Consider the following 13,265-nt stretch of genomic DNA (forward strand, 5'->3'; position numbering starts at 1 on the left):
GGCCAAATGTTATGGTGCAATGTCAAACAGATGTTTTTAGTGCAGCCACAACAATGTTTTACACTTCAGAAGTGTGCAGCTCTTCAATGCAACACTAGAAAACAACTTCTGAGCAAAGCATTTCTCATTCAACAATCATACAGGGAAAAAAATCCATTGCAGCAGAGGCACAGCACCGACAGCAGCCTCATTTGTCCAGAAAGCAACCGCGGCGACGAGGCCTGCTGCACTCGGAGGCTCGCCTTTATCTCGACTGGCACATCTTGCTCTCTGCTTTTGTTATCGCCAATGCTATCGCTCTTTCCAGTGGCACGAATAGCACACCGCTTAACACAACAAGTTCAGAATATGCTCTCTGGGTGCTTTGAAAAGGCATTCAATACCAGCTCCAGGTAAAGGGAAAGTGGAAGTATTAGAAAGGCAAATTGTGACACAAAAGTTTTCTTTTATCGTGCTTTTACCTGTAATGTCGGGTTTCTGTGGCATGAAGAACTGATAGAAGGTGGGCTCCGACAGGCCCTTGACGTTGCGCGCTGTGATTTCCACTTCATATCTTGTGTTCCACTGCAGCGGCTGCAGCATCGCAAAATCATTCGCTCCCGGGACGAGCTTGGTCATCCACTGTTCCTCTTTATCCTGAGAGGACAGAAAAGAGGAGAAAAATGTAAATAAAATACCCTTGAATTATTTCAATCAATGCTCTACTTTTCATTTTTGTCTGCAAGCATCAAAGAGTAGCTGAGGAAGTGTTGTTTTTATGTGATAAACAACATTTTACCCTTTGTGTTTTTAATCTGGGGATTCGGAGAGATACTGCAATCACAAATTGAGTTGCAGTTGTGAAACGCCCACACAGATGCACTTGCAGAGGTTAAAAGAAAAGATAATCCTCTGTTTTTCTTCAGGTTCACACAAGTTCTGTGATACCTTTTGTCTTTTTCCCCCTGCTTACATCACTCTTCGTTTCCCTCCTTTCTCTTTCTTCGTCTTCACACCGATTGCAAACAAAGGATTGAAAAACTGGCCAAGAGCTGTGCATGTGCCAAATGTACTGTGTGCTTACCATTCTTGCCTTCTTGGCACCTTTTCCTCCCAATACTAGAGGACAAAGAACAGTGCAAAACAGGCATCAAGGGCCAAGGCGTCAGTGTTAGTTTAATAAAAACTATGACTAAATGTTCGTCAACAACCTTTTTTTCTTGACTAAGACGAGACTATGACAAGATGGCATTCACGTTATTGAATACTAACTGTGACTTTCTTAACAAGGAATATTGTTGCTGAGAAAAGGACGAGACTAAAATGCAGTATTGCTTAAATCTCTCTTCATTTTTGTTGACAAAAAGAAGAGATAAAATATTATAGATTTTTTTTTTTGTAATGAAGCAGTTCCATTTCCTGTGCTGCATACTGAGACTACAACAGCAGCACACACTACGTCTCATTCATGAAATGTAATCAAATCTGTGAGTACATTTGCACATAAAAAACCTTGGTACTAAAAACCTACTCTGGATTCATGAATGCTGTGGAAAACTCTGTGTGTATGTTCATGAATGCCAATCAATCGTAAAGTGACAGTGAGCTCCCATGAGTCAGCATTTAGCATACATCCCCGCCCATGGACAGTGACCAAAAATATGAACATGTACATGGAACAAACAAAGAAAGAAAAGATGGAAAAAGAAAAACTGAGATTGAAGTTATTTTAGGTGAAGCGGGGGTTGAAAAATACATTTTATTTTCTTCTGTTATTAGTAATGTGACAGGGACAGGTAAATCAAAGGCCTAGAAGAAATGTAACAGATTCTGTTAAAGGCACTGTATGTAAGAATGTGGCCAAAACGGTTACTGCACTCAAATTCAAAATACTGCTGCGAGTCGTGTCCGCCCCCCCTCCCCTACAGATTCAAGGTTGCTGGACAGTGGCACGCTGGAGACTGATTTGTTTGCCCATGGGCGGCTGCCGTGGCAGGGCCGCGTCGCCGCGTCCTTGATCTTTGGTTTTCCAACGGACCGTTTGAGCAAGTCCGGCTTCTCTGATGCTAATGCTGCTGCCAGGATACAGCTGAGGAGGAGCCGGCTGCTAATGCTATGTACCCGGACACTGCTAACGCTGCTGCCAGGATACAGCTGAGGAGGAGCCGGCTGCTAATGCTATGTACCCGGACACTGCTAACGCTGCTGCCAGGATACAGCTGAGGAGAAGCTGGCTGCTAATGCTATGTACCGGGACACTGCTAACGCTGCTGCCAGGATACAGCTGAGGAGGAGCCGGCTGCTAATGCTATGTACCGGGACACTGCTAACGCTGCTGCCTGGATACAGCTGAGGAGGAGCCGGCTGCTAATGCTATTTACCGGGACACTGCTAATGCTGCTTGCCGTGCTGCTGTAGCTCAGTCGTAACTGTAACTGATGCTGAGACTCTACTGACTGCGTGACTGGTAGACGACAGTGGGTGGCGCAACAGGCCAAAACACAAATTCAAAACATAAACAGATTTGCAGACTGTAAAAATGTTTTTTAAATGCGAATATTCTGGCTGTACTATTGTTGTCGATGAGATCAGTATGTTATATGAACATTATTCCTTAGTCTCTGTAACATATTAGGATGATTTTACGACTATTTGCTTTAGATTTCTTACATATAGCTCCTTTAACTCCATGTCCTCAAAAATGGTTTGACATGAAACTTGAACAAATGCACAAGTACACACACACAAAAAAAAAGAGTCACAGCTCTCTGCTGCAGACAGGCGCATTGCTTGCATCATCGGAAAGACCTCTGTCAGTTTGGCAAGTCTCAGCATTCTGTGTCTCTGTTGTAAAATTAAACCACTATTAAAACATCTTAATACAGGCAGTCTAATGTAGGCAATGACCTGCCCCAAAGTTTAGCAACAAGTAAGATAATCTGGCGTAAAACCAAACCGTCTACCTCCAACTCTTGGCAGATTCGGGTTCACCAGCTGCCCGGTGTAAGACACCGAATTGCTTTCCCACATCCACAAGTCTTATTAAACCAAAACTCAATTTAAAATAATGTTTATGTCTCCCACGTTAAGTCTCTGATAATCAGATTATACAAAAATGACATGCAGTTTGGGGCTGCAGTGCATAAAGAGCAAGAACCCTAATCTGAAGCTTAAATCTGCGCAATGCCAACTAATATAACTAAATGTGTTACATTTCTAATCTTGTCATACTTGTTTCAAAGGCATCTGCATATTTTGAACATAACAGCATAATATGAAATAAAGCTGTAATTTCTATCAATGACAAGCAACATTTATGTGCAACATCTTATTTACACAAGCTCTACGAGCAGTCAGAAGCAGCTGTAGATTTTGTTAGCACCTACAAAAAGATTGGACCTACTAACATATTGATGAATGCCGTAATACATGTAAATTTCTTTCTGCATTCAGTTTACACACAAATTCTTACTGCTCATGTTTGAGACCTACTGAGCAGTCAGGAGTAACTTACTTAGGTCAAAGCTGGTAATGACAACATCAGGGCTTGAGAGAAAGAAACAAGGTGATAATTGAGCTCATACTGGGTGAATTCCTTAACTGACAACATCAGACCACTGGAATAACCTGTTTTTGTCAGGAATCAGTTCAGAAAAGGACCCAAACGCAGAGCAGTAGGCAACAAAAGGCGAGCTTTAAAGCTGCTGATAAAAACATCCAAAAACAGGCAGGTAACTGAAAGCCCCAAAGATGGAAGAACCAAAGCTAAATTGAAAACCAGCCGGGATAACATGATGAACTCAGAGAGGAAATCCAAAATGGAACACAAGAGACCAGGCAGGAAACAGAACAGGAAACAAAACCATGAACACAGATGAACTGACAAGGAACAAAGGCAAACACATAGGTATACATACACAGACAACTAATCACAAGAATGACACACAGCTGGAGTCAGAGGACACAGGCAATAGGAGGGGAATGGAGATTGTGGGGAACACAAGACGATAGTGGAGCAAACAAGACTATACAAAACAGGAGTGATGGGAAGACTATGGGAACAGAGAAGGACTAACAAGACTGCTGAAGACAGGTATGATAGAAAACGGGTGGGAAAAACACACAAAGACAGGAAGTAAAACCAGACATGACACATGAGGAGAGGATCTACAGCATAAAACAGGAAACAGATTCAACATTATGAATAACATGAAACAAGGAATAAAATAAACACAAACATAAAACCCCAAAACAAAGTCCACAAGACAAGAGAATTTGAACAAAAACCAGGACCATGAAACTTTCTTCAAAGCTGCATTCTTACTTATTCAGCCTGTTTTTCATCAGATAATGATAAGATAAAATCTTGGTGAAATAAGTTTGACTAAAATGACAGTAAAAAAAAAAAAAAAAAGGTGGACATTCAAGATTAGAGTCACCACTTCAGTATCTGACCAAAAGTCTCCCCTTCTGTTCCTGAGATATGTTTTTGGAGAACATTATGATGTTACAGTAAAGTTAATCCTTGAGCCTTTGGATATATCATACTATCACATTATTATATCCTATAAAACATTAAATTATTTGAATGCCAATCAATTGTAAAGTGACAGCGCACAGTTTATACTTGAGTCCAAGTGGACATTTGTGCCAAATATAAAGAAACTCACTCAAGGTATTCTTGAGATATTGTGCTCACACAAAAGAGACAGACACAAGGTCTCAGTGACCTTTGAACTTTGACCAACAAATTCTAATCAATTCATTCCTGAGTGCAAGAGGATATTTGTGGCAAATTTTAGGAAATTCCCTTAAGGCATTGTTAAGATATTGTGTTAACAAGAATGTGATTGATGCAGTCTCACAGTGACCTTGACCTTCAACCATCAAACTCTATTCAGTTCATCACTGAGCATGTTTGTGCCAAATTTGAGAAAAAAAATTTCCTCAAGGTGCTCTTGAGAGATTGCGTTCAGAAGAATTAGACAAGTGCAAAGGCACAGTGACCGTGACCTTTGTCCACAAAAATCAAATGAGTTAACTGTTGAGTCCAAGCAGACAAAATTTGTTAAAAAATTCCCTCGGGGTGCTCTTGAGATATCATGATCATGAGAATTAGACAGATGCAGGGGCAGAGTGGCTTTGACCACTTAAATCTAATCAGTTTATCGTTGAGTCTAAGTGAACGTTTGCGCCAAATTTAAGGAAATCACCTCAAGGCATTCTTGAGATATGTTCACGAGAATGTGATGGATGCAAGGTCACAGTGAACTTGATCTTCGGCCACCAAAACGTAATCAGTTCATTGCTGAGTCCAATTGGACATTTGTGCTTAATTTGAGGTAATACTCCCTAGGCGCTCTAGAGATATCAGGTTCACGAGAATTAGACAGATGCAAGGATACAGTGACCTTGACTACCAAACTCTCAACAGTTTATCGTTGAGTCCAACTGCATATTTGTGCCAAATTTGAAAAAATAAAAAAAATCCCTTGAGGTGCTCAAGATATCACTTTCATGAGAATAAGAAAAATACAAAGACACAGTGACCTTGACCTTTGACTACCGAAATCGATTCAGTTCAGATTCAGATTCAATTTTGGGCCAAATTTGAAAAAGGATTCCCTCAAGTTACTCTTGAAATAAGAATTGAAAGAATTGAAATTGAAAGAAAGAATTAGACAGATGCAAGGGAACAGTGACCTTAACCTTTGAACACCAAAATCTAATCAGTTTATCAATTTACCAATCAATCAATCAATCAATCAATCAATCAATCAATCAATCAATCAATCAATCAATCAATCAGTTTTTGCAGTTTACCAATTGCACTTTTATGCCAAATTAAAAAAAAAAATCCCCCAAGGTGGTCTTGAGATATCGCATTCATGAGAATTAGACGGATGCAGTGGCAAAGTGACCTTGACCTTTTACCCCCAAAATCAAATGAGTTCATTGTTCAAATTTGGCACGTTTGTGCCAAATTTGAAAAAGAAAAATCCCTCGAGTTGTTCTTCAGCTATCACATTCACAAGAATAAGAAGGATGCAGAGGCACCATGACCTTGACCTTTGCCAACCAAAATCGAATCAGTTTATCGTCCAAGTGGACATTTGTGCCAAATTTGATGAAATTATCTCAAGGCATTCTTGAAATTTCATGGTAATGAGGATAAGACGGATGCAAGGGCACAACAACCTTGACCTTTGACCACCGAAATCTAATCAGTTCATTGCTGAGTCCAGATTCATGTTTGGGCGAAATTAAAAAATAAATAAGAAAACCTTCAAAGTGGTCTTGAGATGCCTTGTTCATGATATTGGGATGGACAGACTGACACCCAGAAAACATAACACTGCTGGCCATGGCAGGAAAACAGGATAAGGTTAACTTAAGGTTAACTGTGTGTGTATGCATAATCTGTTTCCATCCTTTATGCATGGCCCTCCATGATGAAGCAGTTCATGATGCCACACAAGGCTGTGTGATTACCGGGGTGTGAAGCATCCTAGCTTCCTGCTCGGCCTTCAAAAGCCTCACTGAGACTTCCTGACCCTCTTTTTTTTTTCCACAGCCTGTTTTCATCTGCTGCAGTATTATCATAAATTGCCGTCACTCTCTCAATGAGACACAGAAATGCCTGCTTGGACACATTAGCACTGGGGAGATAGGAGATTTGGACAAGCTCAAATCCACTTAGTCCTGTGGAGAGTTTTTGTACGAGTGCCATCTATTCTGCTTCCTGGCCTCATCTCAGTCTCTCGCCTTATCTTGTGAGTTTAAGCTGCTATTTTACACACACAAAAAATGAATTACTTAAATGGATGAGTGAATTCTGAGAGCTTGTGTGTACTCTTTAAGCAACACAAGGATGGAGAAATACAGATTCTCAAGCATAACGTTATTCATTTTGCCACCAACACACCCGCTCAACTCGGTTGTCGGGAAGCTATCAGGCTAGTGAGTCATGCGCACTCCTCTGAGAGGAAAATGCATTCCCAGTGTCACATCCTGTGTCGCTATTGTGTCAAACACAAAGAAAAAGCTATAATTTGGAGCTGTTTTGGTGTCTTTTATGTGTGGAAAAAAATTACACACTTCAAAATGAAAGAAAACGCCTCCTCAAAGTTGGATGGTTCTCATTTTTGTTAATTTAGTAAGTGGCTGCCTTGATATATTCAGTGCAGGGGAAATTCTGAAACTTAGTTCCCAGAATAAATGTTGGTATTGTACGCTTCTGCAAACCACAGATATGTAAACTTTGTATGTTTCGTAACTAGTGGATATGTGTGGTTATGTTTAGGTACAAATACCACATGACTAAGGTTAGGAAAAGATTATGTTTTGGCTTAAATTACCTGGTTTTGTTGCCATTGCCACCACTGGAAGTGCCGCAGATGTCAAGTGTTGTGCTTGAATGCACTCAAAGAGCGCGTCCATTAAATCTGCTCATATTTTTGGTGAAGTGTAAACAGAATACACCAGTTTGCAACCTACGCTATGGTTGTGAGCATCGTTCATTGTCGCTACCCCGCATGACAGTGTTGTGTTGATATATGTTTCCAACCAAACCTTTTCCTTTACCTAAGTATCGAGTAGGTGCTACCAAACCCCAAGACACCAACTGAAGCCAATGTTACACAGTGGCCAAATGTGGAATTACAACTTCTGGGTCTGTCGCGTGATGCCATGGAGCCCAAAAAGACTTTTTTCCCATTGATATACATTGCAAAAGAGACGTCTGGAGATCATTATACTTTTGTCTGAATAAAACAACCCCCATGAAATGGTTCATTTAATTGTTAGAATTTGATCTACTTGGGCTGATAACAATTCAAAAGTCTAGAAGAGCTGCGTGATTTTATCCACATATTCAGTTTAGCTGAGGGCTAAGACAGAAGTTAGCTGCTTGGCCAGTGAAAGTCTCTAATGCACTTGCTTTATGGGTGCATTGATGTAGAAAATCTTTGTTATTTTATACTCAGGAAATCAACGTTTTTTGGCTTCATGCGCTATGAGCAACTTTCATAGTAATGAACAAGGCCTTTAATTGAACCCAGTGCAGCTCTGAAGTTGTTGAAATCTGGCGCTTGGTCAGTGACCTCCGGTTCTGCTGTCCTTTCACATCAGCATGATACACAACCAGTCGTCATTATTGTTTATTGGCACCCAATGGCATCGGGAGGAAAAGCGGGGGTAAAACAATGCCGACTGGCAGGAGGTGTGGTGGATGGCTCCAACAACCACCAAATTTCACCCGCTTCCCATAAGATTCCTGTAAGATTGTGTAGCCAAACCCTGTTCTTTTCTGCTAAACCCAACCATGTGGTTTTGTTTGCAAAACGTAAGAAGACAATGCACGTAACAGGCTGACATGGCGTCCCAGAACCGCAACAACCAACACACCCACCTTGCCTTGCTCATTATATCTTGACGTGGAAAGTTCATGACCAAGCGTCTGTATGTGACGATATCAGAATGTATTGTCGAATTCTGTATCCAGGTCTCTTTATACATCCATGGGTGCTATGAATTTTAACAATGAGGGAAACACTATTTGACACAACATCTGCATGACTAGTACAACTGCCACTTCAGATAATGCATCTACCAGTACTGCTGATGCCAGTTCACATGAATATTTGAAGAAGTTTTATGAACAAATTAGTATGGATTCCAGGTGAAAAAAAATCTTTTTATGCAAACTGTGCCTGCCGGGTCTAAAAGGAACAAGTTCCAACATAAGCCACATTGACAACAAATTTTAAACTACACATCCAGTAAAAGCATCCAACCAGCACTGGGATACATATGCAGGAAAGGATGATCACAAGATTATATTTTATTTGGGGGACCTATTATGCTTTTCCGTAGTCTGTATACTACATATTATGTCACAATGTTGGGTTTACTGTGACTCAGGAAATGAGGTAAACATACAGTATGTAATACATAATCCATGCTAGCAAAAACCTCAGGCTTCAGATCATTCATAGTGTGATAGATTTCTCTATGGTATATAAAACATAGCCTACACTGCTTTATGTAGCTAGATACTAATGTCAGGGAAAGGTGAGGGTCAGGCTTCCTGCAGGAACATGTCCAGTTGTGTTAAGAAGCTTTTGCTGGTGACTTCTCACAGTAGTACGTGCCACTTTACTCCATTACAGTCATTACCCAGTTGCAACGATGGTGCAGAGATTTGGAAGAACGCTGACCAGTCAGAACAGCCTTGGGTTTTTTTGGGGAGGAGATATAAAGAGACAGGCGCTAAAACAGAGCGTTTCTAAGGGTGAATACAGGTGTTTCAACATAGACAGTATGAAGAAAATAAAGTGGTTTTTGACCGTTAAAGTCAACACATTCTCGCTCCGATTTCGTCACCTATCGATGTTTAGTCATGGACTTTCCTTTTTGGCCATGGACTTTCATTGGTTATTGACATTCTGGGATGCCATGTCATGTTCTGCTTGTTGTATGTGCCCATTACATGGGTGGCTGTGGCTCAGAGGTAGAATGGATCATCCACCAATTGGAAGATCAGCGGTTCAAAATTAGCACAATAGGTCCCCTTTCAACAAAAGAAAGGAATGAACTGAACTAGTGAATTTTTGGGACTGTAAACTTCAAATTGTAAACTATGAACGTGAACTAGTTCATTTTAATGTGTGTGAATTGAACTTTGAGTGGGCTCTTGTGAAGTATGAGGGTGCACACTGCCACCAATGTGCCCTCCACTGCCCGATGACAAAGTCACCCCATATATGTGTATATATGTATATCTGGAATATGTCATTGTAGAAATGTTGATATGATAGGTTTGAAAACATACAAATGTAACACATCTGTGGTTTGCAGAAATGCACAATATCAGCCTTTTATTCTGGTGACAGACCTGATCATTGTTTAGCTACAAAACACTCTTAATTACTCACAGTCTTGTACTTGACTATATACTCCACGATGGGCATCCCTCCGTCGTCCTGCTTGACCAACCCCAGCCTGTAGGTGTGGCCCATTCCTCTCTGCCCATGGACTGCCGGCGGACTTGGCTCTCCTGAGGGAGACACGAGGAGGAGGCTTCAGCGGAGATGCGAAACAATATGTCTTTGTGTGTTTTTTCTCTGTGTGTGTGCACTCCCAAGGAGGGGAGCAGGTGGCAATGTGAGATATGAGATAAGGATGCAGTACAAGGAGAGAGAAGGTTTAAAGCTGAATTAAATTCATATTACGAGGCAACTCCCACTGCCTGGCTATAACTAATGTTGACTGGGGGTTCTTATTATTCACTGTATTTTGCTAATTGGGTCTTCTTTCTTACATTTATTCTCAGTAGCTGCACTGCTGTATAATATTAACGGTGGAAATACTTTTCCCACAGCCTCGCCCAGATTTACTGCAATCCTGCTGTGCCAGATTGCCAGAATAAACAAAATGCTTATCATAAAACCCCTGCAGTATATAATTTTTAATGTTTTACATCAAGGCACAAATTTGACAGGATCTATTCCAGGCTCCAATAATCTGGATTTATATCACTGAAATATGAGGAGGTTGTAACTATTTCACATATAAGCACACCGGAGTTTCATAAGATGGTAAATAGGACTCATTTCACTAAGGTGCTGAAGCTTTGAATATATTTTGCAGCATGTTTGCATTCCTATCACATATATATTTATTTCTGCCTATGCAATCGGGACGATGTTTCTCATATTAATCCAAATAAATTTTGTTAGCTGTTTTATCTGAGTTTGTGGACCCTCTTGTAGAATATTTCCACACTCTGGGGTTTGCACTTGATCATCTCCTGCACATCAACATCTCTGAAATGTTGGGATGTGCCAATAATTAGCGAGTCTAATTGCTGTAAAGCCATTGTAGTGATGAATAAAAGTGATTATGAGTGGATACATATGGAAATGTCTGTTAGAATAGTCCTGAAGATCCCTTTTGGGTCCAATGTTAATGAGATGAGAAGCTCTTATTTTGAAGAATGTGCCAGGAAACGAGCAGTGGGTTGGGGAGAACAGAGGAAATGGACTCACGGATGGGTAAAGTCTGGAAGGTCTCCGTGTGGCTGAACTCTCCCTGACCCTTCCCGTTGACAGCTGCCACTCGGACCTCGTACGTCGTGTTGGGCTCCAGCCCTGTCAGCACCACTGTTGCTAGAGAGAGACAAGAGCAGAGTTCATGTCACTGGGAAATATGAGGTGACCATCAATCATGAAGATAGCAGAGTGGATCATTAGTTTTTCATGGGTTCAAGAGACAGCAACAATATTGCAGGGAGAAAAAGAACAAACAGCCACAATGTGCTGGTTGGATGAGGAGAAAAAGAAATGGTTTTCCCAGCTGGCCTGACCTCAACCTCATCCACACTTTTGGGATTGGAGAGTAAAAAACAATACTACAACAATACTAATAGAATGCTGAAATTACTTCCTTAAAATGTGTATTTTATACTTTTTTTATGAACGTGTTGGCTAGCGTGAGCAAATCTTGCCCTTCTTGGCCTATCCACATCATGGATGTATAAAGAGGACTGGATACAGTGTCGGAGGCGGGGCCCTGTTCATTCCCATGAAAGCTGATCAGTGGGACATGAAGCCAAGAAAGTTTGGGTATAAAATTAGCCGGATCTTCTGAATAGTTGAGCCCAGAGAGCAAGGGCACAAGAATTCCGTCGTCCAAATGGCTAACTTTGGTTGAATGGGGACAAAAACACTGAACAGAATGGCTGTTATAGACTTTCAAAATGTTATCGGATCAAATGGCTAAAATCCCGATAGTAATATGAGCCATTTCACAGGAGTTGTGATGGACCCAGAAATTGTAATTCCGCCAAAATTTCACCAAAAAATTGGCTTCAAAGCCTGGTGCTATTCATAAGGGGTTGATCTGCATTCATCATGTCTGATGAACAATAAAGTTTCCTGAATCACAATCTCATGCACAATGTGCTGACATTTACCTCTAACCCAGGGGTCTGCAACCTTTACTATCAAAAGACCATTTTTGGCCAAAAGAAAAGAAAAAGAAAATTCCTGGGGCCACAAAAACATATTTGAGCCTAACACTATCATGGCTAAATTAGCCATTAGTCTATATGAACATTCATTAATATGTTTCACTCTGATGTGGGCTTTTTATGACTATTTGCATTGCATTTGTGGTGAAAACACATGAACCTGTCCCACTAGAGTTCTATTCGGTATACTGACACTTTAATTCTCATGGTTTTGGAATCAGTGGTTCAACAATCACAAAATAATGTAATGTTTGAGAGTCCACATACTTTTGACTATGTTCTGGATCTCAAAGTCATGCTAAATGTATATCTAACCCATAGATTGTGTAAAAGAAGTGGACATAGCCTCCAGGTCTGAAAAGTGAAGCCGAATCGGAAGTGTCCTAGGGTCAGTGTCAAGTTTGTCCCAAAGCTTGCCGCTGTGTTTATCCCCTACCCCTTGATGAAGGGTGATTTATTCAGCTGTGAAGGTGACTACAAACAATTACACTCCATGATGGAGTGGGAGTGTGTAGGGTCCGGTTTTGGAAGGCCCTTTGAGAACCTGACTTCCCACTTGATTAAAATTATTCAAAACAGTAGTCCACAAACCAATGGGGGACATCATGGTGGCTGCATCCACTGCTTTTATACAGTCTATGATCTAATTAGTACTCCTGCCTTTTAATTATTTGTTTTAGACTTGTTGATAATGAAAGATCTGTGCTCATTTGTTGCCAGTCTCACAGTATAGAAGCTTTAGCTACATTACTATAAGATAATTTAAATTAAAGAGCAGTAGCGCTCCACCATAAAGCTAAAAATAAAAAATAGTAGGCCTATGAGAATATTATTATCAAGGCAGTACAAGGTAGTATTTACAGTGCAAACATATATTTATAATCTAATGTAATTGGCAGCAAATGAGAAAGATGTTTACCTATGGTAATATTAAACTTTATGAATCCCATGAGATCACAGTACATTATCATAAAGAATATTACTATGGCGACAGTAAACCAGTAATCTGTTATATTCATGTTGTAATTTACATCGACCGTTTAAGGAAACACAAAATCTCATCATCAGACCACATTACAGATTCCTATTTAAATTCTACAGTCACTAGAGTCTATTTACATAACCTTCACTATTCAGAAAAGGCAGCAGAGAGTCGGCAGCGTAATGAGCTTGAGTGAAAGTTGTTGTTTTTGTCAGTCTGCACAAATTAAATACTTGAATGGTAATAGGTGCTTTTGGAGTTCTTTAGTCCTGG

At 40.4% G+C, this 13,265-nt stretch overlaps 1 protein-coding gene across 2 annotated transcripts in view; it reads right to left on the reverse strand.

Annotated features, from left to right (window-relative positions):
• LOC125884972 (neural cell adhesion molecule 2-like) overlaps nucleotides 1-13,265 on the reverse strand; it is a 521,830-nt gene that overhangs the window by 50,558 nt on the left and 458,007 nt on the right. For both annotated transcript variants that reach the window (XM_049570309.1, XM_049570308.1), the window contains exons 13-15: nucleotides 11,028-11,147; nucleotides 9,915-10,036; nucleotides 462-636 (exon numbers count right to left, since the gene is read on the reverse strand). In XM_049570309.1, the coding sequence (XP_049426266.1) occupies nucleotides 462-636; nucleotides 9,915-10,036; nucleotides 11,028-11,147 (417 nt within the window). The remainder of the gene's footprint in view (nucleotides 1-461; nucleotides 637-9,914; nucleotides 10,037-11,027; nucleotides 11,148-13,265) is intronic.

The sequence above is a fragment of the Epinephelus fuscoguttatus genome, linkage group LG24, assembly GCF_011397635.1.
Source record: "Epinephelus fuscoguttatus linkage group LG24, E.fuscoguttatus.final_Chr_v1".
NCBI classification, from domain to species: domain Eukaryota; kingdom Metazoa; phylum Chordata; class Actinopteri; order Perciformes; family Serranidae; genus Epinephelus; species Epinephelus fuscoguttatus.